Here is a 26,175-nt window from a genome sequence, read left to right as displayed (position 1 = left end):
AAAATTATCTGGTGCAAATGTGGCATTAGATGAAGCTGTGAGACTCAAGTGGCTTTGGAGAAGAATTTTTCACCGTCCTATTACTCATCTTTCACCTATTTCAGAGCCAGAAGAGGCTGTTTTTATTGCAGCTGCTTTTAAAATGCAGTTTGGAATTAAGGCTATCCCCTTATAGGCATGATTAGATGTTAGGATCTGTATTAGTAAACAACTGATGACCCTTATCTCTAACTACATGGCTTAACTGTGTGTTGCTGCAGACAGAGAGATTTCTAAGACTGCATTAGAAAATTTAATGCATTGCTTCTGAACCGCATCTGTTTTCCCACTAGGTTTGGTATTAGGATGTAAGTGATTTACAGGGTTCTTCAAAGTCTGTAAAGTTGGTATGAGTCACAGATAAGTTGTTGCTTAGTAACTTAGCTATAAACACTTATTAAAAAAATAAAAAAATTGACATTACCTTCATTCTATATGAAAACGTTTTTCTTGTATAGGCTGCATTCTAGTGTAGTTAATAGTTATTTTCCTACTTAGAACTGCTTTGTAGTTTTCAGTGCACGTGTGAAGTAGTTCGTTGTGCTATTGGATGAGTTTGCTGAAGTTTATCTTTAAATATTAAATGTAGTGCGTAGCTTAAAAAAGGCTTAAAACATTATAAGAATGTAAAAATGTTTTAACTTATTTTAGGGGAAAAAACTGCAAACAAGGCAATGAGGCTATACGAATCACTTTCCAAGGAAAATTAAAGGCTTTGTAATAGCAGAAACTTATTGCTGTCTGTTGGACTACAGATATAGTCTCTCTCTGGGAAGAAATTACAACCTTTTGAAGCTGTATAGCCTAGTCTTGGGATTATCTATATCATAGCCATTTAGGCACATCTTGGGATGATATGTGCAACAGCAAATATTAAAAAAAACAGAATCTCTGAACGATCACTATGTATTCGTTATGGTTTTCAGATTTCTTACACACATAGTTTTCTCTCTGCATGTATTTTAAAATGTTGCATTTCATTACAGATATACCACAGATGAGACCAAAGCCACACTATGTAATGGTTAAGAAAGATGCTGAAACCAATGAGGCAATATATTGCACAAAGGAACCTTTTATTAAGGCTCGTGTTATTGTCATTCGGTGGTTGGTGTCTTTCTGGCTTGAGCCAAAACCTCATGCAGGACCTCATATTCCTGGGATGGAAGGTGAAAATGTGCCAAAGAATATACAGGTAAAATCAAATATGCAAAGTTTTCTTCTTTTCATGTGTTTGTCTTAATTGTATTCTCAGCAGCATGTAATCCTCTGATAATTATAACTGATGAGGAATTGGAAAAAGGAATTTCTAAACAATTTTTCTGCATATGAATTCAGTTTAGAAGGATTTGCTGTACTTTAAAAAAATAAATCTGCTAAACATTTGGGTTTTAATCAAGTAGAGGTAAAAATCTTTGAAACGCACTGTATCTTGTCTTTTTTTGAATTCTTTGTACTGTTTTAAATTATTCTTGTATGCGATTTAAATTTTATGTTCACATTGTATTGCTAAAATTCGTTTTGGAACTTCTCTTTAATTTTTGTTTCAGAGAGCAGCTGCTAGCATGGCTTCAAGGGAAGACAGCAAAAATGACAGCACTGATAAGCAGGACAGAAATGCAGAGCCAGAACAATCTCATTCTAATACAAGTACTCTGACAGAGAGAGAACCAAGTTCTTCCAGCCTCTGCAGTATTGATGAAGAACATTTAACTGATATTGAAATTGTCCGCAAAGTCTTTTCTTCTAAAAGAAGTAATGTTAATTTTCTAACTGAGATTTTTCGACAGGTAAAGAACCTGCTTTAGAATGCAAGAATATTGACTATTATACTGTATACGATGTCAGAGTTTTTTCAAGTGTATTTGCTAACCAGAACATTATATGAGTATATGTTTTTGTCATCTTGCCTTTAAAATTAAAGCATTAGAAAATATTTCAGATTTTTTCCCTTTTAATCAGAATATCTCCAATTCCTGATTTCTCTAATTCTATTTATTTCCTAACCGGCTTTAGAGCGTTTAACTTGGACTTTACAGTTCCCTATAGACAGGAATGTTTGATCTTTTCATGCATCAACCCCATAGCTATTAGAGCTCATAACCAAATGTAAAAATAAACCTTCTGTAGGAGTCTGCAGCTGTTCAAGAGCTGTTTTAGGAGCAGTCAAATGCCCTTACCTTGACAGCATTCATCAGAAGAGTGAGACAGATGGCTACAGAAGGTAGCATTCTGCCTCTGACTTCACTGCAACCACAAGTGTTAGCTAAGTGTACTCAAAATAGTGTTTTTCAGATGTAAACTTTAATAAATAAATTGAAATTAAGAACATATGCCAGAATACTGAGTCTTTCCTATAATACAAAGATACTTAGCTTTGAGTTCAAAGCAGAAAAATGGAACTAAGTAGATTTTCTGTATGTCCCAGAGAATAGAACAAAAGGTGAAGAGCTTTTTCTGAATAAAATTAAAGAAAAATACGCTAACTTTCAGTTGAAGTGCAAGATGCTAATTGCTTTAAACAATATAAAACTAAACATGCAAAATCTCCAGTATTTCTGGATGAAAGGGTTATTTTTGAATGAGGTGAATGTCAGAAGCATATCCACTGAAACTTATCCATCAGAAGCTTAACCACATCCCATGTGTTGAAGAACTTGGACACGTTACTGAAGGAGATAGCAGAGTTACCAAATTTAGACTGCCACTCGGGTTGACAGAGCCCGAGGCATTGAATGTAGATTCAAAATTATTGATACATCTATTTACAACCCTTTCGGTTTTTTTTCTTCACACTTCATTTTAATGGGTTTCTTCTTTTTCTTCACACTTTTTAGCTTGATACTCAGATGACACATCCATTTCTGGAGAGAGAGCATATTGTTTGTGTCAAGTGGGCACTACTTAAAGGAGTCAGTGAGTTTTCAACATTCACACCGTGGGCTCCATAAAACAATGTGTTAATGTAGTTTATCTGTTCTTTTTTTCTTTTTTTCTTTTTTTTTAATACAGTTAGGTCATCATGGTCTTTGGTAAATGCATTTGTAGTTCGTTGAAACCTGACTAATGTTAAAAGTTCCTGATATCTGACTACTTGTTACCAGTACAGCAGGTACATAAAACCTCCTGAAGAGGGCAGAAATTGGCCGTCACACTGACTCAAATGCATTATTTTTAAAAATAATAATTTTGAAATCTTTTCAGGGAGTCAAGCTACTGTTTTGAATCTCATCTAGATAAAAATAAGATATGTGCCTACCTAGTAATGTATAACACTTAAATCAGTTCTAAATGACAAAATTTCAACTCCCCTCTTCCAAGTCCTCTGAATCAAAGGTGCTGTAGTAGAAACTTCTGCTCACTTGTTTTGCATGCTTTTGATGAGTGTTTGTGCTCTAATTTCAGCAGTTCTGGGCACTGAGTAGATCTGCCTGTACAGATTCTCATATCTGTCTCTTTGGCAGTGAAGTTTTCAATTTACTTTGTTGACAAGTTTTCTTGTTAAAACTTTTTCTCCATTGCCTGTGTGCACACTTTCAGATTTCAGATGAAGAAAGTGAGCTAACATTTAGGTTCAGGAGTAATTTACTCGTTCAGATCCTACAGCAGTTGTAAGGTTTTTTTTGTTTGTTTGTTTGTTTGTTCTCTTATGCCTTAGAACCTGGCCATTACAGAGCACTAGTTTAGTACTTATCTTGATGCTTCTTGACTTTATAAGTACACTTTGTACTTAAAACTGTTCAATTCTAATTACAGCTTGAAGCCACGTAGTTTAGTTCCAACTTGATATCAAGTAATGTAACTGGGCTTTTGTTTGTTTCTGTTTCTACTCCCAGGCATTTCTGTTGCCAATATGTGAAGCCGCTGCCATGAGGAAAGTGGTAAAGGTTTATCAGGAATGGATTCAGCAAGAAGATAAGCCCTTATTCATGAAAGAACCTGAAGAAATAATGCAGTGTACAGCTGTAGATTGTGATGAAAATGTTGTAGACCATAATTCATCAGAGAAGGCAAAAGAAAGAGAAGAGGTAAAATATTGTTGGTTACTCTTTGTGCATCTTTTACACAGTAGACAGAGGCAGAGACCAATTGGCCTTCTCAACAGACTATAAGTGGTTTAGTTGGGTGTTACAGCATGTTGAGGGGAATGAAACAAAGGTAATTAAACAGCGTATATATGTGCTACCGATTTGTTCCATTATCTGTAGATATTTATGTGGCTATTTAAATTTAAAGAAATCATATAGATTTATAAACTACTTCCAAGATATGGTTTATACAGTATGCCAACTTTCAGCTGTGTAAAAATTATATACAAATAAATGGGTAAGAAGAAATAGTAATTACTTTATCCAGATACTTTAAAATAATTGCTACAAACACCTTTAAACATGATGTTCTCTTTAAGATGTATCTGTCTGACATGTATTATCTATTACATCCTTTGTCCTTTAATGTAAAACAAAAACTACCTGTCAACAGATCAACGGGATTTTAAGAGCAAAATATTTTTCAGGAAAAAGGTATGAACTCCAGTCATGTTAGAAATTCAAACTGGGCAAGAAATGGCTGTTACCAAGACACTTTGCATAAACTGTCCGAAATTGATACTGAAGAGCAAAATGTACGAGCTGGAGTGCAGTCAGTATTGCAGGTATGGAATGAACTTGATATCTAATTTTCAGCCTAATAGTAAAGATCATGGTATCAGTACATGAAAGAGTAGAATATAGCATAATACTCTTGCAAAGGCATCCCATGCCCCTTCAAAGCATCTCCAAATTCTGTAAATTATTTTAGATATAATCAAAAGTATATAATTTGAGGTTCTTTGAAATGCATTTATGGTCATAGAAAATATGTGCATTTTATGTATAATATGTACGGACAAACTTACATTGTGGTGTGTATATGACTGTAGCCTTCTATCCAAAAGAAAATTTATTCTAAACCAAACAGGTGTATATTTACTACTATTTACTACTCCATTGTGTGCACTTGAATTATGGGTTACCATCCCAATTAGAATTCAAAGTTTTTACTGTAGCTTGAATGATTTCCTATAATGCTGTACACTGCTAAATATAAAAATAAACTTTGTAACTGAAATGACTTTTTAATTCAAACTTTATAACAATTTAACCTTCATAATCTTTGCATACAATGACTGTGTAGAATATGTATGACGTGCTTCTAGGAAAGGAATGAAGAGTCTTTGTCCATTTGCAATGTATTTTTAAGGTTCAGTCGTCTGTGAATGTCTGGGAGATTCTTCATGTTGAAGTTTTTCTAGACAGAGGTTCATTTGACCAGCAAATATCTTCTTTAGCCAGAAACAGAATCAAGACATTCTGTCCCAGCACAGTGTCTGAATTTGAGAGGTTTCCGGACCTAGAACCACATTTGCCATTTGCTGTGAATGAAGAATCCAAGACTTCTATCTTAAGTTTTCTTCCCATTTAATTCTTGCATAGGCTTATTTCTAGGCCCTTCAAGGAGGGTAGGTTCATTAGCTAAAGCAAGTAACTTTTAAGTGCATACTAATAGTTTTTAATCATTAAACTCCAAAGCTCTCAGTAGAGGGAGATTACAAGTGTAGAACCAATGATTTCATGAACATGTGGATTAAGAAAGACAAATAAATTGGAGATCTAGAGCTGCCTGTGATTTAAATATTTCCTAACCTCACATGAAAATGTAACAGCACTTTAGTAGTAGGTCCTGTAACTTCTGAAGGGTCCATGCCTGCTTTGGTTTCATTGTTTTCATTCTAAAAGCCCTAATTCACTGTCCACTGAAGTCAGTGGAAAACTTGCTAATATTTAATAACATTGAAATCATTCAGCCTTAAGAAGGCTTGTTCACCAGAGGATAGAGTCCAAATCCAGCCTGTCATAATACTCTTTACTAGATCTTTTTTTTTTTTTTTTAAATATTCAGTATGTTACCCTTTTTCATCCCAAGAACGTTATTACATTAAATGGTATTACATTAAAGAGCACTCCAGAGGACATAATTATTTTCTGTCCTCACAATAGATGGACTCGCCATTAATTATTGCCTTCTGTGAAAAATACATTCCCCAACCTTCATAATGTTTTAACCCAGATTAAAGACCAAAACTGAGAATAACTTATGTTAAGAACACAGTTATTTAAAGTCTAGTAGTGTATACATCTGTTTGTTTTTTGTTGTTGTTTTATGTTGCTTTTGTTTTTTTTCTTGTTGCTGCATAATGCTGACATAGTACAATATCATTCCACTGCACAAGGAGCAAAGGATAATCAATGGCACGAAGAATTGCTTTGACTATGTTTTTCATTCATTTCTGCATATTGTGAAAACAGTACCTTTCTGGATACAGGCTTACATGCTTGAATTCCCTTAACTCCATCATGTACTTTGGCGGGCTTCCTAACATAAATATCTAGGAAGTAGTACTTGTGACCATTCAAACTTGACAGCACGGTTAATCCTAGTAGCTTTTATAGTTTATATGCCTGGTATGTTGCACCTTGGAAGAGGACAGGTAAGTAGCATCCATAAGAAGATTTTCTGCAGCTTACAGAAACTTTTAAAACCTATTAAAAAATTCTGCCGCTTTCTTTCCATATAGAAGAATAACTTACATAAATTATGTAAATATACCTATGAGAAAAGTGAATTTGGTGGCTGTGGTTTTGGTTGTGAGCTACAAATAGCTTACAAGAACTCTTATTTGTCTTGTTTGATGAGAGTGTATTACATGTGTGGTAGTGGTAGATCTGTAGCAGTGGTGGGTACGGGCTTCCAATGAACACAGTTTTGCACTGTAAAAGGAACCAGAAAGCCAAGAGTTCCTGAAGCCAGTGCCACTACACGTTACTTGGCTGCCATATTTTTTCCTGGAAATCTTGTCCTTTTTTCTCCCTTTGAACCATCCTGGGGTTCATCCTCACATGAGCTTGCTGGGTATTTGACATTTGTCAATTTTATGAAGATTTTGGTATGTGATTTCATAGAACCGAGGAGGTAGTCCATATCTGATTTGCAGCATCACATGGAGCTATTATAAAATACATGCATATTTGAATCGTACTGCTGGGTATGATGGCAACCACTTTGGAGAAGGTATCCTGTTTCCTATTTCTGGTAAGCCATGCTGATTGTGATGGGATGAATACTGTAGATTCCTAGAACGTAGTACACTCTTCATCATGCTGATGCACAAAGAGTGTACAAGGACTCTTTCAAGTAGTTTAGTGTGTGTTATACTAGTCAGTTGCTCATTTACAGTGGAACTTCTGTGCTTAAAGAAGCAGTGGACTTCTTTACTGGAACATTTTTGTCCATCATACTAAATAAAATTGTGTAATTTTTTGTAGCATATATCTAGGAGAACAAAGATATACAAATAGGTTTTATAGATAATTTTTTTAATCTATTGGTTTTTCTGTAGCTTTATCATCAAATCAAGCTAACTTGTGTTTAAATACATACTTCTGAGTGTATGTGCAGCCCATTCTGTTAATCATGGGTGTTGTCTTTCCGTGTTACTATCAGCTAAACTGTTGAAAATATCAAAGTGCTTCAAACTCATTACATCCACTTTTTTTTTACTTACAGGTTTTTATTATAAATTCTTCAAACATATTCTTTCTTGAACCAGCAAATGAAATTAAAACTCTGCTGGATGAACACACTGATATGTGTAAACGCATTCTTAATATCTACCGCCACATGGTAGTCCAAGTGACTATGGACAAGAAGACTTGGTAAAATGCTAATGTTTTTGTCTTAGATTATTAGTTCACAAGATAAATGTGAGATGATGCTTGGTAGTAAACACAGTAGGATGGTATTGACTATGTGAATCTGTTCCTCTAAATCAGTAAATGCATGGGCTTTAAAATCACAACTTACCACAGGGGAAGTGGTGAGCTCCTCTGTTAATGCCGGTAATAAGCACTAGCTAGTTTGAGTCAGCTTAGCCCTCAATGAAAAAAGAAGTAAGCTAGAGTATACAGACTACTGTCAAGGATCGACTGATGACATTTTTCCAGGACATTCTGCTCATGTGTCAAAGTGCTAAGTATGAAGCTTCACAGCCTTATTTAAAAACAAACAAAAATCCTCAGATAAGCCTGGATAATTGTTATAATGAGATCTGAGTTGTTCTTGATCTATAATTAACTCCAGCTTTAGACACTTCTTTACAATAGTCCATTTACTGCTTTAACTGTTTTGTCCTTTCCAGTGTTTAAGATTCATAGCAGGGACAAGGGACCCTCCTTCAAAGTCATCTGCATTATTTCCCCCTCTTCTTTAAATAGCTGTCTTTAATGAGGTAATATATTGCCACCATTCTCCATTGTAAGGAAGCAGCATCAAGGGGATTTCAGATGGCTGATTTATTCCATTTTAACTTGACATGCATTCAGTCTCTCACTGGGTAAATAGAGCTGGCATTACATGTCATTTAAAATTTGTTTGCTCATGTTAGGAAATAAGGAATCAGTTCAAGGCTAGCCACTGGGAAATTTGGGAGTAATAAAAGAAAACAGATCACACTAAATTAGTATTTTCTTCCCCAGTTTCTTGTCACTAAAGAAGTGGCTCTAGACTGTGATGACAAAGTTTCTGTGCCACACAAAAGAATTAATGAAGTTTGTTTATGATCATGTAACATTGCCAAAACTTGTCATTCATACAAAAAAAGTATAAACTCAGATCAGAAATATGACTAAACCTTTGTCCTGCAATTTCAGGCCATTGAAAGTGATGACCCTTGAACAACCTTGCACATGATGTTACAGGGCAATAGGGATTCCTCACTGTGAAAGTCAAGTGTGGAAGGCATGGGAATAATTTGTTTTACAAGAAAAAAGTTAGTCTGTTTGCAGTGTGTTTGGGCAAATCAAGCTCAGTCATTGTCTTTAAAAGTATCTTGGTATATATAGAATTACAGTAAAATAGTAACTCTAAGTTTAATATTGTTTTGCAGGGAACAGATGCTACTTGTGCTGCTCAGGGTTACTGAATCTGTGCTGAAAATACCACCCCAAACTTTCTTGCAGTATCAAGGAAGAAAAAACTCCACCTTAGCAGGAAGACTTGCAGGACCTCTTTTCCAGGCAATTAAACATTAATTCACTTTAATTAATTCAGTTTGATTTTGACCAAGAGACTAGAAGCAACAGCTGCTGTTGACTGGTTTGTTCTAGGATCTGTAAAGTCCTCAGATTCTTTAGCAGGGTGAAAAAAAGATAGAAAAGATTTAAATGTGATGAGAACTAGGTGAGGACAGTGTTACAAAACTGTTCGACAAAATTTGTAATGTATGGAAAGATCTTACGCAAGTCAAACCAGTTGTTCCTCAAAGTCAGAAGCACATGTTAACATAATACTTGATTATTCATGGAAAGTCTGTGTACTGGCAAGGAAGTGAACATTAGGACTACACAAAAATGTTTGTGGCAGTTAGAAACTTCTTTTTAAGCAGTAATATTGAATGTTGTCATCTTTTGTTGGTAAGCCAACATTTCTCATTTTATTCTTTTAGACTCTTATAGTAGCTTGGATCAAAGCAAATCTAAATGTGTACATCTCTCGAGAACTTTGGGATGACTTGCTGTCTGTAATGTCATCACTGACGTATTGGGAAGAGCTGGCCACTGAGTGGTCATTGACAATGGAGACACTAACTAAAGTATTAGCTAGAAACCTCTATAGCCTGGACCTCAGTGACCTGCCATTGGATAAATTAAGTGAGCAGAAGCAGAAAAAACACAAAGGCAAAGGTAAGACAGCACTATATACGTATTTTAAGAGTTTGAGTGGAGCTAATGAGATGCTGAGTACAACGGAGTTTTTGTCCCGTCTTTTCAGAGTACCTAATTAGACATAACTGTCACCTGAAATAACCCAGTTTCTTTACAGTAAGGCTGTTTTTTAGAACCACTGTGAAATCCTACCATAAAGGTTCAGTCCTGCAAGTAGGCACATACGGAATTTAATTCCTAAAGGTATGTAGAATTAAACCCAAAATTTTACACTACAGTGGGTTAAACCTTTCTATTTTTATCAAATAAAAGTTGAGTCCCAATCATAACATCTTGAAATTAATGAGGATTACATGTCTGGTAAAAATTAGGTAGCAAGTGCCTATTGCAAGCATAACTGGAACACGGATCCTGAAATCCTATGAATGTTGATTAAAGATAAAATGTTAGGTGAACATAGTTTTGTTTGAGCAGTAACTCACTGCTAAACCGTGGTGAAGACTGGTTTTGTTAAAGTGACTTACTTTGACTAAGTGAAATGATACTAGTACCATGTGAACGGTACCAGTTTTTAAACTGATTCCGATATGATGCAGGACTCTGTAGCACTAAACATGGAGAGAGAGGGTGGCTACTTGTATTGTTATAGTTCTGATATTGTTGAGGCAGGAAATCTGTCCTCCTGTATAGAGTGCTGAATTGAGATTGTCAAAGCCTGGCTTCTGTTCCCAAATTAGAGACTGACTTCCTGCATGTCACCACAAGTCTTCGTTTAGTCTGCTGTATAATACGTGTATGTTCTTTAAAAAGGGCTTTGAGAGGCCGTACTGTATTTAAGATGAGTAATAAAGATGGAAAAAAGTGTAATTTTTAGTCTACTTTTTAATCTCTCTGTATTCTGATGGATGTGGTTCATCACACATCTCTGAGGGAGAACCAAACCTAAGGGAAGGAACTTACAACTTCCCTAGGGTTTGCCAGTGAGAAATAATCAATATTCAGTGTGCACATTCCTTTCCCAGTCTTAAAGAGGATATTCCTGTAGCCTGTATTTACCAATGATGTTTTCACATGCTTCCAAATTCCTCATCTTGGGCAGAGACATCCATACTTTCATTTTGTTCTTCTTCTACATGACAACTGAACAAACATTTTTCTATCTGAGAGATTGCTCCAGACCATGCATTTTTGCTTTCCTGTTCTATACAGCTTCTTTTTCTTTGAAAAGATGGTTGTTGTTGTTTTTAAAAAATAAATAAAACTGATACTGGATAAGAATGTGTATAGTTATGTTGAATAGAGGTTTAAAAAATATTTTGATTCATCTGTATCACCCATACAGAGCCACATGAGAAGAGTTTATGTTAGCTTTCAGCAGTAGAATTCCAGAGCCTCCATTATTAAATGTGAGTTGAAGAGTTAACTCTAGTGGGTTTTGGAAGTAATAAATTCCATACAGATTATGCCCAATTTCTTTGGCTCTGCTGATTTGTTAATAATAATGAACATGCTCTATTAAGGCTCACTTTCCAAGAAGATGCCCTTTTAATGATCGTAACTGTTATAAAGTATAATTTGTGATCATGAGTCAGTTCAGTGTGGGTAAGGAAATATACTGCAAATATTCGTTAGTTCACTGGGCTTTTTTATGTACAGTTTCTTGAAAACTCCTCATGTGAGCTTTATTGACTTTGATATAAATGTCAATTCTGAATTTGTTACATCTTTTCTTCTTATAGTATTTTTAGGGTGAATTTCCAAAAAGTCTTCTTCTTTGAGCCTAAATTCCCTTTTACTTGCTTTTGCATTTGATGATAAAATATTTTATCATTTTTACTTCATGTTCCTCAAGTGTCACAAAGTTATTTGGCAAACAACTGCAGTATTAATGGTATGTAATGTATGATTTTGTGTGTTTTGTCTAACAGGAACAGCAAAGGTTGAGATAGAGGTAAAATGTATATAGTTACACATTTTATTTGTCTACAGTCTTTGTAAAACCAGTTTTCTTGTGTTTTTGAACTTAATTGGTCAGAAAAGAAAATCACAATAGCTTAATAGCACCAGTGCTTCTGAAAAAAAAATTCAGTATCCCTCAGTTAATGCTAGCTGAGTGGATCTATAGAGATACTTAAATATAGTAACGTGCTGTTTAGCTTTTAAAATCATGCTAGCTTTGATAATTTATCCAACTTTAAATCTCTCTGAAAGAATACAACTGTCACTGTTTGGTGATACCAGCATAGTAGAGAATAAATTTACAATTCTATTTTTGTAGGAGTTGGGCATGAATTCCCCAAATCTTCTGTTGATAAGTCCTTTTCTAGAGGCTGGAGCCGTGATCAGCCTGGACAGGCACCAATGAGACAACGCAGTGCTACAACCACTGGATCTCCAGGAACAGAAAAGGCAAGAAGCATAGTACGGCAGAAAACAGTTGGTACGTATCTGTAAAAGCTGATTTAAGTGACATTTGAGAAAGGGGAAGGAATTCATAACTGACGTTGTAGCTACATGGTTAACTTTTTTTTTTCCCCACAAAAGTATACTCTCTGCAGTAATTAGTTGAATATATAAATGTAAATGATGTAGTCTTACATGTTTTGAGGGTAGATGAATAGCTTGTTGTTACTACAATTACAGTTACTGCAAATGAGAGTAATGTAGTTAAGTATTGTGTAACTTTAAATGTTTGATCACATGCTTAAGATGCATTAGAAAAATAATACTGTTGTGTGTCTATGGAAAAGAAAAAAAAATTGAGTAATTTGATCAATGGTATGGATAGGTGGCTTTTTAAGTCTGTTTTCATAAATTATGCACACAATAGGTTGAGTATTTTCCAGCTGCGGAAAGAAAAGTGTGAGAATTATGTACATGTCTGCATAGTTCATAAAATGTGTTGTCTTTTACTATACCCTGAATCTTGCGTTTATGAGAGATTGGCGCAGCCGTGCAGTTCTCCATTTCTGAAGTGACCTATTTCTCAATTTCATTACTTGCAGATACTCTTTCCTGTGTTAGAAATGACTGATGGTAGTCAATGGTTTAGATGGATTGCTCAAAAGAAGACTCATTTACATTTGTATGATTTGCATACCATATCTTAACATGAACTGGACTGTAAATTTCTTTATTTTGTTTTCTTATCTTGATGATCTCAGTGCTATCCATTATGTGAAGGAAGTTTAAGCGGATTTTACTTTTTCATTTAAAAGAAGAACCTTTTAAGGAGTATCTCATGCTTTTTCACTATCTCTGTAGTAGTAGTGGCTTCAGTCACGAAGTGTTCTTGCACTGATACTTTTTGGAAGCAGGTACAATCTGACGCAGTTTTAGAACGCAGGAATGGTAATCAAATATGTAATAGTGTTAACTTTTCAGAGATTAACATCTCTGTTAGCTTTCCAAAAATCTTCACATTTGTTTTTTGAAGTCACAAAGGTTATTTAGCAAAGAAAATTATTTGAATATTCTTCAATATTCTTAATAAATTTTGAAGATCTGTTTACGAGTAGCATCTGAAGCCTTCTGTTGGGGTGGGAGAGTTGTTTGTTCTGTAAGCACTACTATAAAAATGCTAATTTTGTGTATCCAAATGCTACACAGCATTTTCTTTATCTCATGCTGACAGCTAGTTTGACTCAAAAGTTTTGCTTACGGATTGCAGATACTTTAAATGTAACTTCTGCTTCTCTTCAGATAGGCTGTGATTAACTGTTGCAGTATTTTTGCTTTAAGTCTTAGTTGTCTTAACAAGGTAAAGCTCATGTTAAAATTTCTCCCTCTCAAATTATTATTTCAGATGTCAAAAGGTTATACTGCTTGATCAATTTTTAATGGTTTTGTTTTGCTGTTATTTGAAAGATGGCTATTTATATGATGTTAGCCCTAAAATCACTGTTTATACTAATCAAGATATATATTGACCTTGTTAGCAGCAAAATAATCTGATTTTAGTTTCACTATACTTCAGCTTCCTTCATTTGGTTCTTTTTTGCCTTATATTCAATATTAATGAGCCAGGTTTATATTACTGTAACCAGTTTAAAATTTCATCTCTATTCATTTTATAGAACACCATCCATAGACAAGCATCTTAGCATTAGTAGGATAATTTTAAAAGATGAAAAGCCCCCAGAAAGTTTCCAGAGCCAGAATCCCAAACTCTTCAGTTCTTCATCAACATCTTTTTAAAAGATGTTGATGAAGCATCTCATCACGTTACAAAAGCATATATCTTAACTGTCAGCAAAGATTTGCTTGTTATTGTCTCAGGTCTTCTAAGAGAACTGTTCAGGTGGTTCCTGACCTGTGCCAGTTAAAATAGGGTCACATAACAAAAAAATGGTTTATAGTCATAATAAGTAAAATTTTCTGTATAACATTTTGCTAGTTTGTCTGCTTCAGTTAATTAATGCTGCAAGCAAAGCCTAGAATCGAGTCAGACCTCAGATGTGTTGCATGATATCTGATATGTAGTATATTTCCTTTGATTGTGAGTAATATACTCTTTATATCTGAGTAGGTAGGATGTGCATGTTGAATAAGTTATGGTAAGAAAAAGCTGGGGTTTCTTTTTCATCTGTTTTATGTTGTACACATTTTGTGTACATCTGCACACCTTTGTTTTTTGAGCCATCCTCATGCCAGCGCACGTCTATTGCTGCACTATTGTGTTTTAGTCAAATAAAAATCACAGCTTTCCTGATATGCAGTGTGTACATTTTTAGCCTGAACTTATGTAAAGTAATGTTTGGAAAAGGGCCTTTAAATGCATATGGGTTGAAAAATCTTTTGTACGGCTAGATATAGAATTTGTAGGCAGCAGATTCTCGTCCTATAAAAGTACCGGATCTGAAGGAATTTAGGGGTCTATTGTTCTGTGTTTTTTTTTCTATAGATAACAGCGCAAGGTTTTGAACTGACATATCTAGTCTACATTTTGTGTTAAGTCTGACTCTATTTAGACTACTTAATTGAACGTGACACATCTTATTGAAAATAATTATTCAGTGAGATCACATTTTCATTTTACAGCATCACAATGTTAATCTCGCTTTCAGTAATAATATCTTACATTTTTCCTTTGAAAGTTTCTCTAAAATTTCCGTCTTCCAAATTGTAAATGTGATTTTCTATTCCCTCTTTTTAGAATCAAAGTAAGATGGTGGAAGAAAATCAGTCAAATTACAAGGGACACTTATTTTTAATGATTTGTATTCAACATAGTATCCAATCTCAAAAGTTTGGTTTATTTACTCTGTAGCTTGACATTTTCTCTCTTGCCTGCAGTCATTTTAAAATGCATAATGATGAATGCAATGCATTTAACCATGACTATATTCTGAATTTTAATATTGCGTCTCTTAAAAAGAAGTTAAAGACCTGCATGTAGTTGTCTTTTTTTTTCTTAAGTTGGTTTCTGTCTTTTAAACTAAATTTAATTTAAAACAGAGGATGGCTTCAGTCTTACAACATCTGTCTTTTTGAATTGTTTTTTCAAACTGTTGTTAAGATTCCACCTAAGTTGTGCTGCATTCGTCAAATGTGTTTTCTGCTCTATGTACATAGACCTACCCAAGTTATCTTCATGTTGCTGTGTTAGAGACCATTCTTGAAGAAGATTTATAAGTGTGATGTGCTCAACTTTTCCTGTACTTCATTCTTTTCTTCTGAATCCCATATAGATTAGGAGCACTGAGATTCTAAGGGTACATTCCATGTTTTGAAAATATGTGTGTAGAAGTTCAAAGACTGCTTAAGTATCGTGCAAACGATATTTATGTAGGATGAACTGAAGTTTCCTTAAGAGAAGTTTATCAGCAACTATTTTAGCATAAGTTCTCAAATTTGCAACAATTCAAAAAGGAAACTGCTTGAAACCATGAATAGTATTTTTTGAAGAACTTGAGCTGTACTTTGAAATTGAATGCAATATCAGTTCTTGCTATGTCTTACTATGACAATGGAAAACAAATGTCATAAATGTTCGCTTTAAATCTATTGGAAAAATTGCAGTTATAACCTTGATCCTGTTGCCACAATTCTTTTGTAAATTTTCTTTCTGTAGGGCTGTTTGCAGGATATGAGAAACAAAAAGGTGAATTAGGATCAGTTTAGAAAGATTTATCCAATATCCATTAAAATAGAGACCCTGTGGATAAGAATGTAACCCTTTTAGTTGACAAACCATTTCACTTCAGTCATTTCATTTTTAATGCAGAACTATACGATGTTGTATTGCATTTTTTTTCCACACAGAATTGCTTGTTTCCTTCTTACAATTTTGAATCTCTTTTGAAGAATCTTAAATTCAAGACTATAGGTCAAAATTCAGATGTACTTATTTAGGAGCAAACCAAAGTAAACTAGAAAAATGGAAATGTAGTGTAAGTTGTTTTTCTTCTGTTAAAAAATATAAATTTCAGAGTGCTTGTGGAGTGCTTTAATTTTGATTTTTCAACCCCTGATGCAATGGGAGAAAAAAAAAGTGTTAATTAGTTTCTTGGTTTTGAATGCAAAATCTCTGTAATAGTCATAATAAAAGCATTGTTGCTGCTTTACATAAAAGTTGAAAACTCAAAATGTCTTATCAGTGTCCACTGATTTTTTCTTTCTTACAGCTCTGCCAATATCTGCCGTGCTGAAATGTTTTAATTTTTAAATTTTCTTCCTTTTTATCTTTGTTTTCTCTGTTGCTGCTTTTTCTGTGACACAAGCCTTTCATTATAGTCACTCTTCTTTTTTCCTTCCCCACTTCTTTCTTTTCCTTTTTAAAGCCATGAGAAGCCGATCCATTGGTGAATGTGCTCTGCCATCGGCCTATATACGCAGTGCTAAAAGTGCTCCTGTTCTGATCCATACTTCCAAACCCTTCTTGCCTGATATTGTTCTCACTCCCCTTTCTGATGAGCTTTCAGGTAGTGCCACCTCTGCTAATTTCTGCACCCCCTTTATCACTTTTTTAAACCTTCTGCTTTCAAATTCTGCAAAATCATTAAATTTTTCAAAGTAAAAATACTTGGGGGATGGGATGGGGGGGAGAGGGGAAGAGATTAAGAATGAATATTTTGAATTATGTAATATCATGCTATTTCGCAATCCATTCTGGAACTGTTAGAAGTTAGTGCTGTGCCAATGTTTACTATCATAAAAATGAAAATTAGAGGAATCTCTTGCTTTCTGAATTTATTGGTAAGCATATGTGTGGCCAACCATGATAATGATATAATTTAGCTCCCATGAAAAAAGAATTCCTAAAGTATATGGTATCATATAGTATGCTTTACAGAATGCCTGTTTTTCATTAGTATATAAAACCATAAAGAGTTAAATACAGTTTTGGATTCTGAAGTGCTATGGTTTGGTTTCGTTTTCCAAATTATCCATCTTTACAGAGTTGTAGTTTTCTATAATATTATGTTTGACCCTGCAGGATGGTTGGCTAGAAGTTTTTTGGTAGTAGCTTTCTTTGGAGGATAGTCTTTGAGCAAGTAGATTAAACAATTAAGGTTTTCACAGTTTTTTAAAATGCACATATGAAATTTTACAGATAATGTTTTTTCTTGTACCCCAGCTATTAGATAGAAATTAGTAAATGCTGACAATCCTATTACGCCTTTGTCTCAATGAGTACAAAAGTGAAAGCACAGTGGGATATATACACACACACTCAAAACTGTGTACAAATAGAAGGATTTAAGGGCAGTAAATTTTTGTATGGAAGATATGTTCTATTTTTTTCCCACTCTCTTCTTGCCTGCCTCTTGTTACCCAAGAAGTATCAAGAAATGTGTTTTGAAAGTTGTATTCTGTGCTGTATTGCCAGAATGTGTTTGTATTGACAGAACATATCTGTCTCCTAGCTGGTACTGAAAAGCTGTCTTTTCTTTCTGCCTTCAAGGAGAAAAAGGGGAGGTAAGGCTGGTTTAAGGAAAGTTGTGATTAGGTGAGATTACCCGGAACTATCAGTTTCAGTGTCTTCCTTACTGTAACATCCTAGGAACCAGGCGAGCATTTCTTCCAAGTATGTGCGCTGTCAGATACGCAGCCCTCTGTGGCACACTCGTGATGTAGTCAGTAAAAACTCTTTAGGATAGTGTCCCATTTTGACTGTATACCAGTGTGCAGGGGTGAGCCCTGGTTGCCAAGGAGGCTGTTCATTTGGATTTTAAAACATTTTATTTTCAGTGCTGATAATACAGTAGCAGTTTTTCATTACCTTAATTTCTTCTTCTGTCTACAAAAAGGAAATTTCTGTTGGCACAAGCACTACACGATTGTATGAAAATGTTTGTATACTTGTATGTGCTAGTCCTGCATACATGAGCACCTAATAAATAATACTGGATCAACATTGAAATAAATCTAGCTGAATTTATTTCAATGTGTGGAGCTGCTTGGCGTGCATTTGGAGTTCTCCATCCAGTAATTTTTAACATCCTAGAAAATCATAATCACTGCATGCATGCATAGTATGCAATCCTCAGGCTGGTTCTTTATATAAAATGAAGTTTATAAAACATACGAAAGATGCATATTGAGGGCTCAGGATGAGATCAGTTTATCATAAATATATATATTAATCTCATCTATAACCTTATCATGCATATTTTAGCTGCATCCTTTGGTCCTCAGTTGCTGCTTTCATGAAGACCAATTTCTTACAGCTGCAAAAAGAAATTCTTGAGGCTCTATAGGCACAATCCATGTTAATATCTGCCTAAGTCAATAAAGACTCTGAAATAGCAGTTGTAGCTAGAGAGCAATACCCATTTTATGGGATGTTAGTTTAATATAGTCAAATAATAAGTTGAACAAGAATGTTGTAGAGAAATTTGTTGCTGGTGAAAGCAGAAGAGAAAGGGAAGGGTTAATAAATCTTGCAGTATACAACAATTTTCAGTTTATGTTTATTTTCTGGAAGAGCTTGTATGTGTACTCGCTTTTTCAATATAGACTTCTCTATTTCCTGTCCAATACCATCTTTACAGTTCAGTAAACTTTGAATCAGGTCAAGCTTCAATTTTCAAATTATAACTTCCCTTAAAAATTGAGCGTGGAAATTACCACTTTTCATCATATTCCAACACATTCAGTTAGTGCAGATGTATCCGATTCCTCCAGGTTATATGCTCTGCTCAGAAGGAAAATATGACAATCCTTCTCCAGTTCTTTCTCAGAAAAGTGTGAGCACTTCAAAATGGGTGACATTTTTAAGGTGACTTCTGATTACCATAATTAAATACTATTGAAATAGTGTAGGGACCATGAAGTAATAATTTGAAATATTTTTAAATGAATTCAACATACTTTCTTCATTTTGGCAATAACACATTGGGATTCTAGGATGTACTGAGTTTACGTAAATGTACTACTGCAGTCCTGAAGATAAACTCTCTAGATAGAACAAGGTAAGTCTGTTTATTGTGGCAACTGTTACTCTTCATTGTTATTCTTGATTTTAAAAGCATATCTACAACTTCTTAAGCAGTATGTCTAAAAAATAAATCTGGGGAATAAGTGATTCTATGAAAAAGGAACTAACAGAAAACTGACAAAGCTGTTTTTACCTTACTGTTCAAGTGCCTGTCCCATAAAAAGACAGCAAGGGATAGCTTGAATTTGTGCAATTAGTTGAAGAGACACTTAGCCTTGCCTGTTTCAGTGATTTTATAGTATGTAGTATTCCTGTAACATATCAAGAAATGTGATGAGGAATGTGAAGGTTCTGTATTTTGGTGGATGACGTGAAGTGGGTTGAAGATATTTCCGTACGTTTCCTAGGTGATCCCTGTTGGAACTGCAGCTTTCATTACAGTTAACTATGATCTGTGCTGATGGTAAAGTATTAGCTGTCTCAACAGAGACTAGGAATCACTAATTTAAATGGTCATAACAAATGTTCCTGTCTTTTCATAAGTAAAAGTGATTTTACTCTAATGTTAGCTGTTGTATGGCTGCAGGATTTTTTCAGTAGCAGGGTTCCTTATTTGGTAATTCTTAGGACTCATTTTGAGTAAAACTGGAAGAAGATGGGGAGGTTAGCTTCCATTTAGCATTTAGTTTTGCATTTTGAAGATGAGAGACGTTTCACAAAACATCCTTTTAGGGGAAAAAAAAAAGATATATTGTTAAATAATGTTACTTATAGTCATCTTTTCCCTACAGGGCCAGTTCTTCCATGTCATTTCAAAGCTTTTTTAAAAAAATAATTAAGTCTCAGGTATACGCTATATTACATATGCCATAATATTCATAACTGTGTACTATAGTTTCTGATATTTCAGCAACTTATATACATTCGCACAAGTTATGAAAAAGTAATAGTTTGCCACTTCAGTAGACAATTCTAATTTTCCAGAAAACTTGTATGTTCTCTTTGGAGTTGTGTATTTTTCTGAAGATGTAAATCCCATGAAGGGTACTACTGTTAAGCTAATTTATATTCAAGTTAACCATTTCTTCAAGCTAGTTGGTATAATATTGGTTGAATTATTGAACTTATTGGCACAGCCCTAGCTTTAACTGTATTTCCAAACGTTCCATGGTCTCACTGTTTGTTCTCATGCATGTTAACATTTAAAACCGTGTTCTGATGGTCTAACTCATTTATATTACATTCTGTACTGGATATTATGTGTGTTTGTTTTTAACACTCTAGTACTGGAAAAAGTATATTTATTGTACTTAAGTAAACAAGGCTCTGGACTTTCCTGGCTTTTTAAATCACATAATTAGGATGTAGCGGTAAATAAATATTATCTCTGTATGTAAATTCTAGTGTGTATTACATATACCTTTCTCCTGCAGACATTGATGATGCTCAAATTCTTCCACGTCCACCTCGAGTCAGACATTTTTCACAGAGTGAGGATGCTCCAAGTGAAGTTTTTGGTGCATTAAATGAGGAACAGCCACTGCCACGAAGTAGCAGCACCTCTGACATCCTGGAACCATTCGCAGTTGAACGAGCCAAAGGTGCAGTTCCTGTCATTGACAGTTCATCCCATCACGCTCCAAGCTTACAGAGTTCCACTGAGACCTCTTCAATGCATAGATCCACTGAAAGCCATATTACTGATACAAATAGCAGAGAGTCCTCCTTGGAAGTTGGGGATAGTATTTATGACCATCTTTGTCATTTAATAGGGCCGGTAGAATTTGCAAACACAACCTTTGAACAAAGCCAATATGTTGACCTTGAAGGTGAAGATGATCTTCTTTCCTCTCTGAGAGAATATCTTAAAGAAAAAGAAGAACTTTGCGGTAACTTTGAGATAGATAAATGTGAGGCTTCTGCTCACGAAGGTGATACATCAGTAAATAGGAATGATAGATTACCACTGGATGGATTAGAAAATAGTGATCAGACTGCTCAATGCACGAATAGCATCACTGTTACAGAAAGAGCTGATAACACAGAGCTGCACCTAGAACAAAACCAAAGTGGCTTTATAAGTAATATTGCACCTACTCAAGTAGACATTTTTGCAAGAAATGAAGCGCTCGATAAAGCCAGACAGTTAAATATTGATAAACAATATGAAAGCCTGTTTGATCATGGGTCAAGTAGTCCTAGCAGCAAAGAAGGGAAGAGATATCTGTACAGGCAAGCAGCCACTGAAGCTGATGTAGATTCAGCTGTGGAAGCAGCATTAGCTGAAAAGCATAGAAGTACCCAATTTAACGAAAAAATAACCAACTCACGTGTTATGCATGCAAAGAAAATTCTTCCTAAAGCACAAGTTAACCCTCAAATGCCTCACATCACAGTTACAAGCAAACTGTCACCAACTAAACGGAGTATATCTGAAACAGTAACTCATAGGGCCAAAATCATGAAAATAACAACTAAAAAAAGAAATAGTGTTCATGTAACTTTTAGACCATCTACAGAATCAGTTCAATTTTACAATCCTCTTGAGAACAAAGAGGCTGCTTGGAAAGCACGACTTCGTAAACTCAGTGGCTTCAGTAGTGGTGGTAGCGGTAGCAGCAACAGCGGTACCAGTACAAGCACCAGCTCATCAGCTGTCATGGAGCTGGTTAGACCCGGAATATATAGACCTCTAGATGCGATCAATGCTGCTTCAGTTGGTAGCAAGCAAATTAAGGAAACTCCAGAAACTCAAGCAGCCGTGCTGCAAAAAGAAGGTATTGCAGTTAATCAGTTCCATAATCGTAGTGCATTTAGATCGTCAGGTCAGGAGTCAGCGCAACAGCAGGGTTCCCTGGGTGGTGTTTATAAAACTGTTGTACATGCTCTTTCGAAGCCGAAGGCAAATGTTTCCCCACAGAGGCAGAACAGAGTGCCAGCAGAGGCTCCACTGAGGGATCTGTACAGTCATGTAATGGGCTATTTTGGAAGGAAAGCTGCAGGTGAGCACTAACAGTGTGCAGAGCGCAAAAGGAGAAAGGCAGCACCAGTTTGGCTTAATGCAACTGAAGCAAGCTCTGATAAGCAATCAAAAGGCTTTGGGATGATCACTGCTTTCCCTGTTTGGTTATGCATGCGCCTATAGCCAGCTGATTTTCTCCCAGCATAAGTTACTTTTACATACTTTAAATTACTAATTTCCCTTTTAAAAATATTTAGTTGAACCTCTTTGCTGCTGAAGACCATCATGTTAGGGAAGAGGAAGAGACAGTAAATGACCTGATAAAGGACAAAACCTTGAGAGTTTTGAATTTTCATCTACCATGCAGAGCCTCAAAATTCAGCCTACCAAATGATTGGCATGTGAACATGATATCAGAGTGTACTACTCCCCTGTAACTGTACTTTGTCAGAAGGACCTGGCTATCAACCAGCTAAGTTCAACTGACTACATTTCTGGTTCATTTAGTGTGTTTTCTTCCTCCTCCTCTTCCTCGGCCTCTCCTTTTCCTCCTCCAAAACAAAAAAGCCCCTCAAATTTATATTTGGAGGTCAGTTTAGATAACTTTTTTAAAAGTTGTAAACAGAAATCTGTTACTGGAATGATTTCGTTGTGACAGTTCTCTGTGAATAGTCATAAGGTTTTGTCTGAATCTTTTTCAAAACATTCTGTAGGCCTTTCTGTATGCATTCATCAAAATGGATACAGTTACATCTTGGCAACATCTTTCATTGCTTCTTTTTTCCTTGGAATCATTCATGGATGTTCATGAAAGTCTCATGATAGTCCTGCTAACTATGAGACCTCTCTGGACTGAGCAAAAAAGAAGGCTGTCGCTCTAATATCCATTGGCTTAGTTCATATCCTAAATAACCTTAAATGAACAATAAATTAACTTTCAGCAGTAATGTAGGTTTTCTTTTTTTCCCATTGTTATGCTAGCATGATTAACAGAGGTTCTGTAATGCATCCTGCATTGAGATGTTAATGCCACCTGAGGGCAGTCTGTGAAAGCATAGCACCATGACAAGTGGGAAGTAGTGTGATTGTCACATTTATCCAAAAAAAACAACAACAACAACAACAAAAAACAACACAATTTGTTCTCAGTCATTTCTGTTTCTCTGCAGGATCTTTTCTGACAGAGATATCTAGGAAGCATATTTTATTTAAAATCTGTAACATCTAGCAGAGCCTCAACATGGAGCCATGAGGGGAAAATTCTTATAGAGAAAAAAAGAACTGAAAAAACATGAAAACTTTAAAGTCTAAGATCATGAAGTTAGGTCTAACAGCCACTGCTAAAAATTAAAAGGATAATTATGCCAAAAATATAAAACTGATCCTTGAGTGAACTTAATTAATTGTTCATCACCATTGACCATCCAGAGATTGAAGTTTCATTCCATATAGTAGCATGCTGTTTTATTACATAAGACTTTTATTTGCACTATTTATACTAAGTGTATACAGTGCCACATTGACATTTGTCATTATTTTATATCGCAATCTATTTTTTCCACTACATTGCTTTTCATTAAGAATGCAATGAAGAAGGAGTGCCTGTAGGAATAGTATACAATTGTTAGGATTTATTCCTTATTTTTTTGTGATATGGAGGAAGAATATGTGCTGTATCCTTAAAGCAAGCATTAACAACTTTAAGTAGTGCTTTCCTATAAGCTTTCTTGCTCTTAAAGGTTTTACTGGAAATTGACTAACACCTGCTTAGTGGGAAGAAGTTGTTTTACTAATTCCTACAGTAGAATCTGCTTAAAAAGAGGGAATTCTTAAAATGCATGTTTGGCAATTTTGATTTTTTTTTCTATTTATTAGCAGGGCTTCTTATTTGTTGCCTTTTGTTTTGAAATTACGTTGATTTGTTCTTTACTATATACAGTTATTCATTTGCTTTTAGCTAATAGAGAGGACATGAGTCAAAAGCTGCACCCTATTGATAGTGATATTGGCAGCAGCAATACAAATGTTCCTGACCTCATGGATGAATTTATAGCTGAGAGACTCCGCAGTGGTAGTGCACTGGTAAGCCTTTAAACTTCCTATATTTCAATATGTAAGTCTGCACGTTTGTGTGAACTAATAAATGACATTATTAAATCACTTTACTACATAGTAAGATGTTTATCTTACTCTGTTTTTTATGAATCAGAATTCAGAATATCACTAAATTATTCCTTGGCTTTAAATCATTTTGAAAAAGACTTGTGGTATTTTATGCATTTGTGTTTACATTTTTATTAAATTTTCATTGTTCAAACAAGGTAGAGATAACTGTCAGATGAATAGTCTCGTTGAATTAAATGGCTTTAATTGCACCTGCAAAGATCTTTGTACACAGGCAGTTCCAGGATAATAGTTTATATATAAACTTGCAAACCGCAGTGTAATACTGTATTTATGCAAATACTGGAGTACTGTAGTATGGTACTATTCTCTACAGTTTCAGCCAGTGCAAGACTACAAAACTACATTAACATATGTTTTTCCTTTATTTTTTTTCTACTTAAAAGTGTTGAATAATTTCTTGTAGTTTTCTGCTAACAGAACTTTTCATATGCTTTATTCCTATGCTTTTCCAGTAATGTCATGTTGTTTTGATTATCATCAATCATAATAAATTTCTATCAATTTTAAGTCAAGAATTTCTGGTTACGCTTGAATGCTTACCAAATAAGACAAGTGATTTGAAGAGATAAGTGTTTTATTAAGTAGCAAAGAAGGGGGAAATATTCAAAGAAATGATGCAAATGAAGAACAGCATGGGTGATAATTGAAATGTATTGTTTCAAAGCTGTTCCATTCTTTTTTCTACTTTTTTAAGTTTGTTTTTTTTTTTAAGGAAAAGAAGGTCATTCTAAGACAAGCTACTGTAGAAAGTTGGCAACAAGTATCTTAGTTGTTGCTAATAAGGGACAGAAGAAGATTCTTCAAGGTGATTGGAGAAATTAGTTTGTTTATCAGCATCTTTGAGTATGGAAAGAGAGGGCCTATAGAGTTTGTTCAATTGTATGCTTTTTTCTTTTTCTTTTTTTTTGTATTGAAATTATGTTTATCAAACATTTTTTCATCTTGCGTTTCAAGTTAAAAATGCTAACTTGCAGTTAATAATTTTTTACATATTTCAAGCTGGTAAAACAGAAGTCATCAGAGCTGGCCACAGAAAAAGAAAGAAAGAGAAGGGGGTGTTGTTCATTTTCTCACATAGTTGGTCAAAAATTTTGATTGTTAATAGTTCAGGTGAGAGAGTTGGTACTTTCCTCAGGTAGCAAAAAATGGCCAAGGTAAGTTTGAGTAAGTGCTATGAAACTTGCCTGTCATTGATCTTGCAATATAGCACACAAAAATGGATATTCTGTTTTAAAACAAAGTACCAAGTTATTAAGATTACTTTTAGATTATGGATCTATTGAACACTAAATCCTTATATTTTGTCAGACTTGTCATTCTGAGTAAATCTCTAATTAGTAGCAAGATGGTGATGGGAAAAGAAGTGACTAGACCTAATGTAAGTCACTTTCAGTCTCTTAGTTTACAATGTGTAAAGATTTCAAGCCATTTCGTAAAAGATCATAAATTTCTACATTTATCTTTGCTCCTTCTCAAACAAACAGTCCTACTTTCCACAGTCCTTTCCACTCCATGAAGAGTGGCTTAAAGAAAAGACTTGAGTAGAACAGCTTACTTTTACATGAGCAAATCTGTATGCGTTATTTCTTGTATATGCTTTTTTTGCCTTAAGTCAATACTAAGTTTTGGCTTAATCATAAGAAAATTAGATGTGGATTAGAAAATTCATTTGCTTGTGGTGTACATTAAATTTTTGCTTATAGCATCATAGTCTGTAAGCCAGAAAACACCATATTTCTTGAAATCCTTTTTCTGCTTGTGCCTGAAACAAAAGTTAACAAGTCTTGTTTAGTAATTTAGAATAATTTGGAGATAATGCACTTTACTGTTTTTTTCTGAAGTCT

The 26,175-nt window shown here is 34.8% G+C and overlaps 1 protein-coding gene across 16 annotated transcripts in view; it reads left to right on the top strand.

The window, feature by feature from the left end:
* RALGAPA1 (Ral GTPase activating protein catalytic subunit alpha 1) overlaps positions 1-26,175 on the top strand; it is a 132,588-nt gene that overhangs the window by 25,244 nt on the left and 81,169 nt on the right. For 6 of the 16 annotated variants that reach the window (XM_083837708.1, XM_083837698.1, XM_083837710.1 and 3 more), the window contains exons 9-19: positions 1,026-1,234; positions 1,590-1,829; positions 3,876-4,067; positions 4,556-4,693; positions 7,645-7,793; positions 9,023-9,152; positions 9,581-9,818; positions 12,079-12,240; positions 16,583-16,723; positions 20,616-22,184; positions 24,102-24,226. In XM_083837708.1, coding sequence (XP_083693834.1) covers positions 1,026-1,234; positions 1,590-1,829; positions 3,876-4,067; positions 4,556-4,693; positions 7,645-7,793; positions 9,023-9,152; positions 9,581-9,818; positions 12,079-12,240; positions 16,583-16,723; positions 20,616-22,184; positions 24,102-24,226 — 3,293 coding nt within the window. The remainder of the gene's footprint in view (positions 1-1,025; positions 1,235-1,589; positions 1,830-3,875; positions 4,068-4,555; positions 4,694-7,644; positions 7,794-9,022; positions 9,153-9,580; positions 9,819-12,078; positions 12,241-16,582; positions 16,724-20,615; positions 22,185-24,101; positions 24,227-26,175) is intronic. The other 10 variants (XM_083837705.1, XM_083837699.1, XM_083837704.1 and 7 more) reach the window with 4 other exon arrangements.

This window comes from Anser anser (genome assembly GCF_964211835.1).
Source record: "Anser anser genome assembly, chromosome: 5".
Lineage (NCBI taxonomy): Eukaryota > Metazoa > Chordata > Aves > Anseriformes > Anatidae > Anser > Anser anser.
The sequence above is the reverse complement of the archived record's forward strand: the minus strand, read 5'-3'. Positions and strand labels throughout refer to the sequence as shown.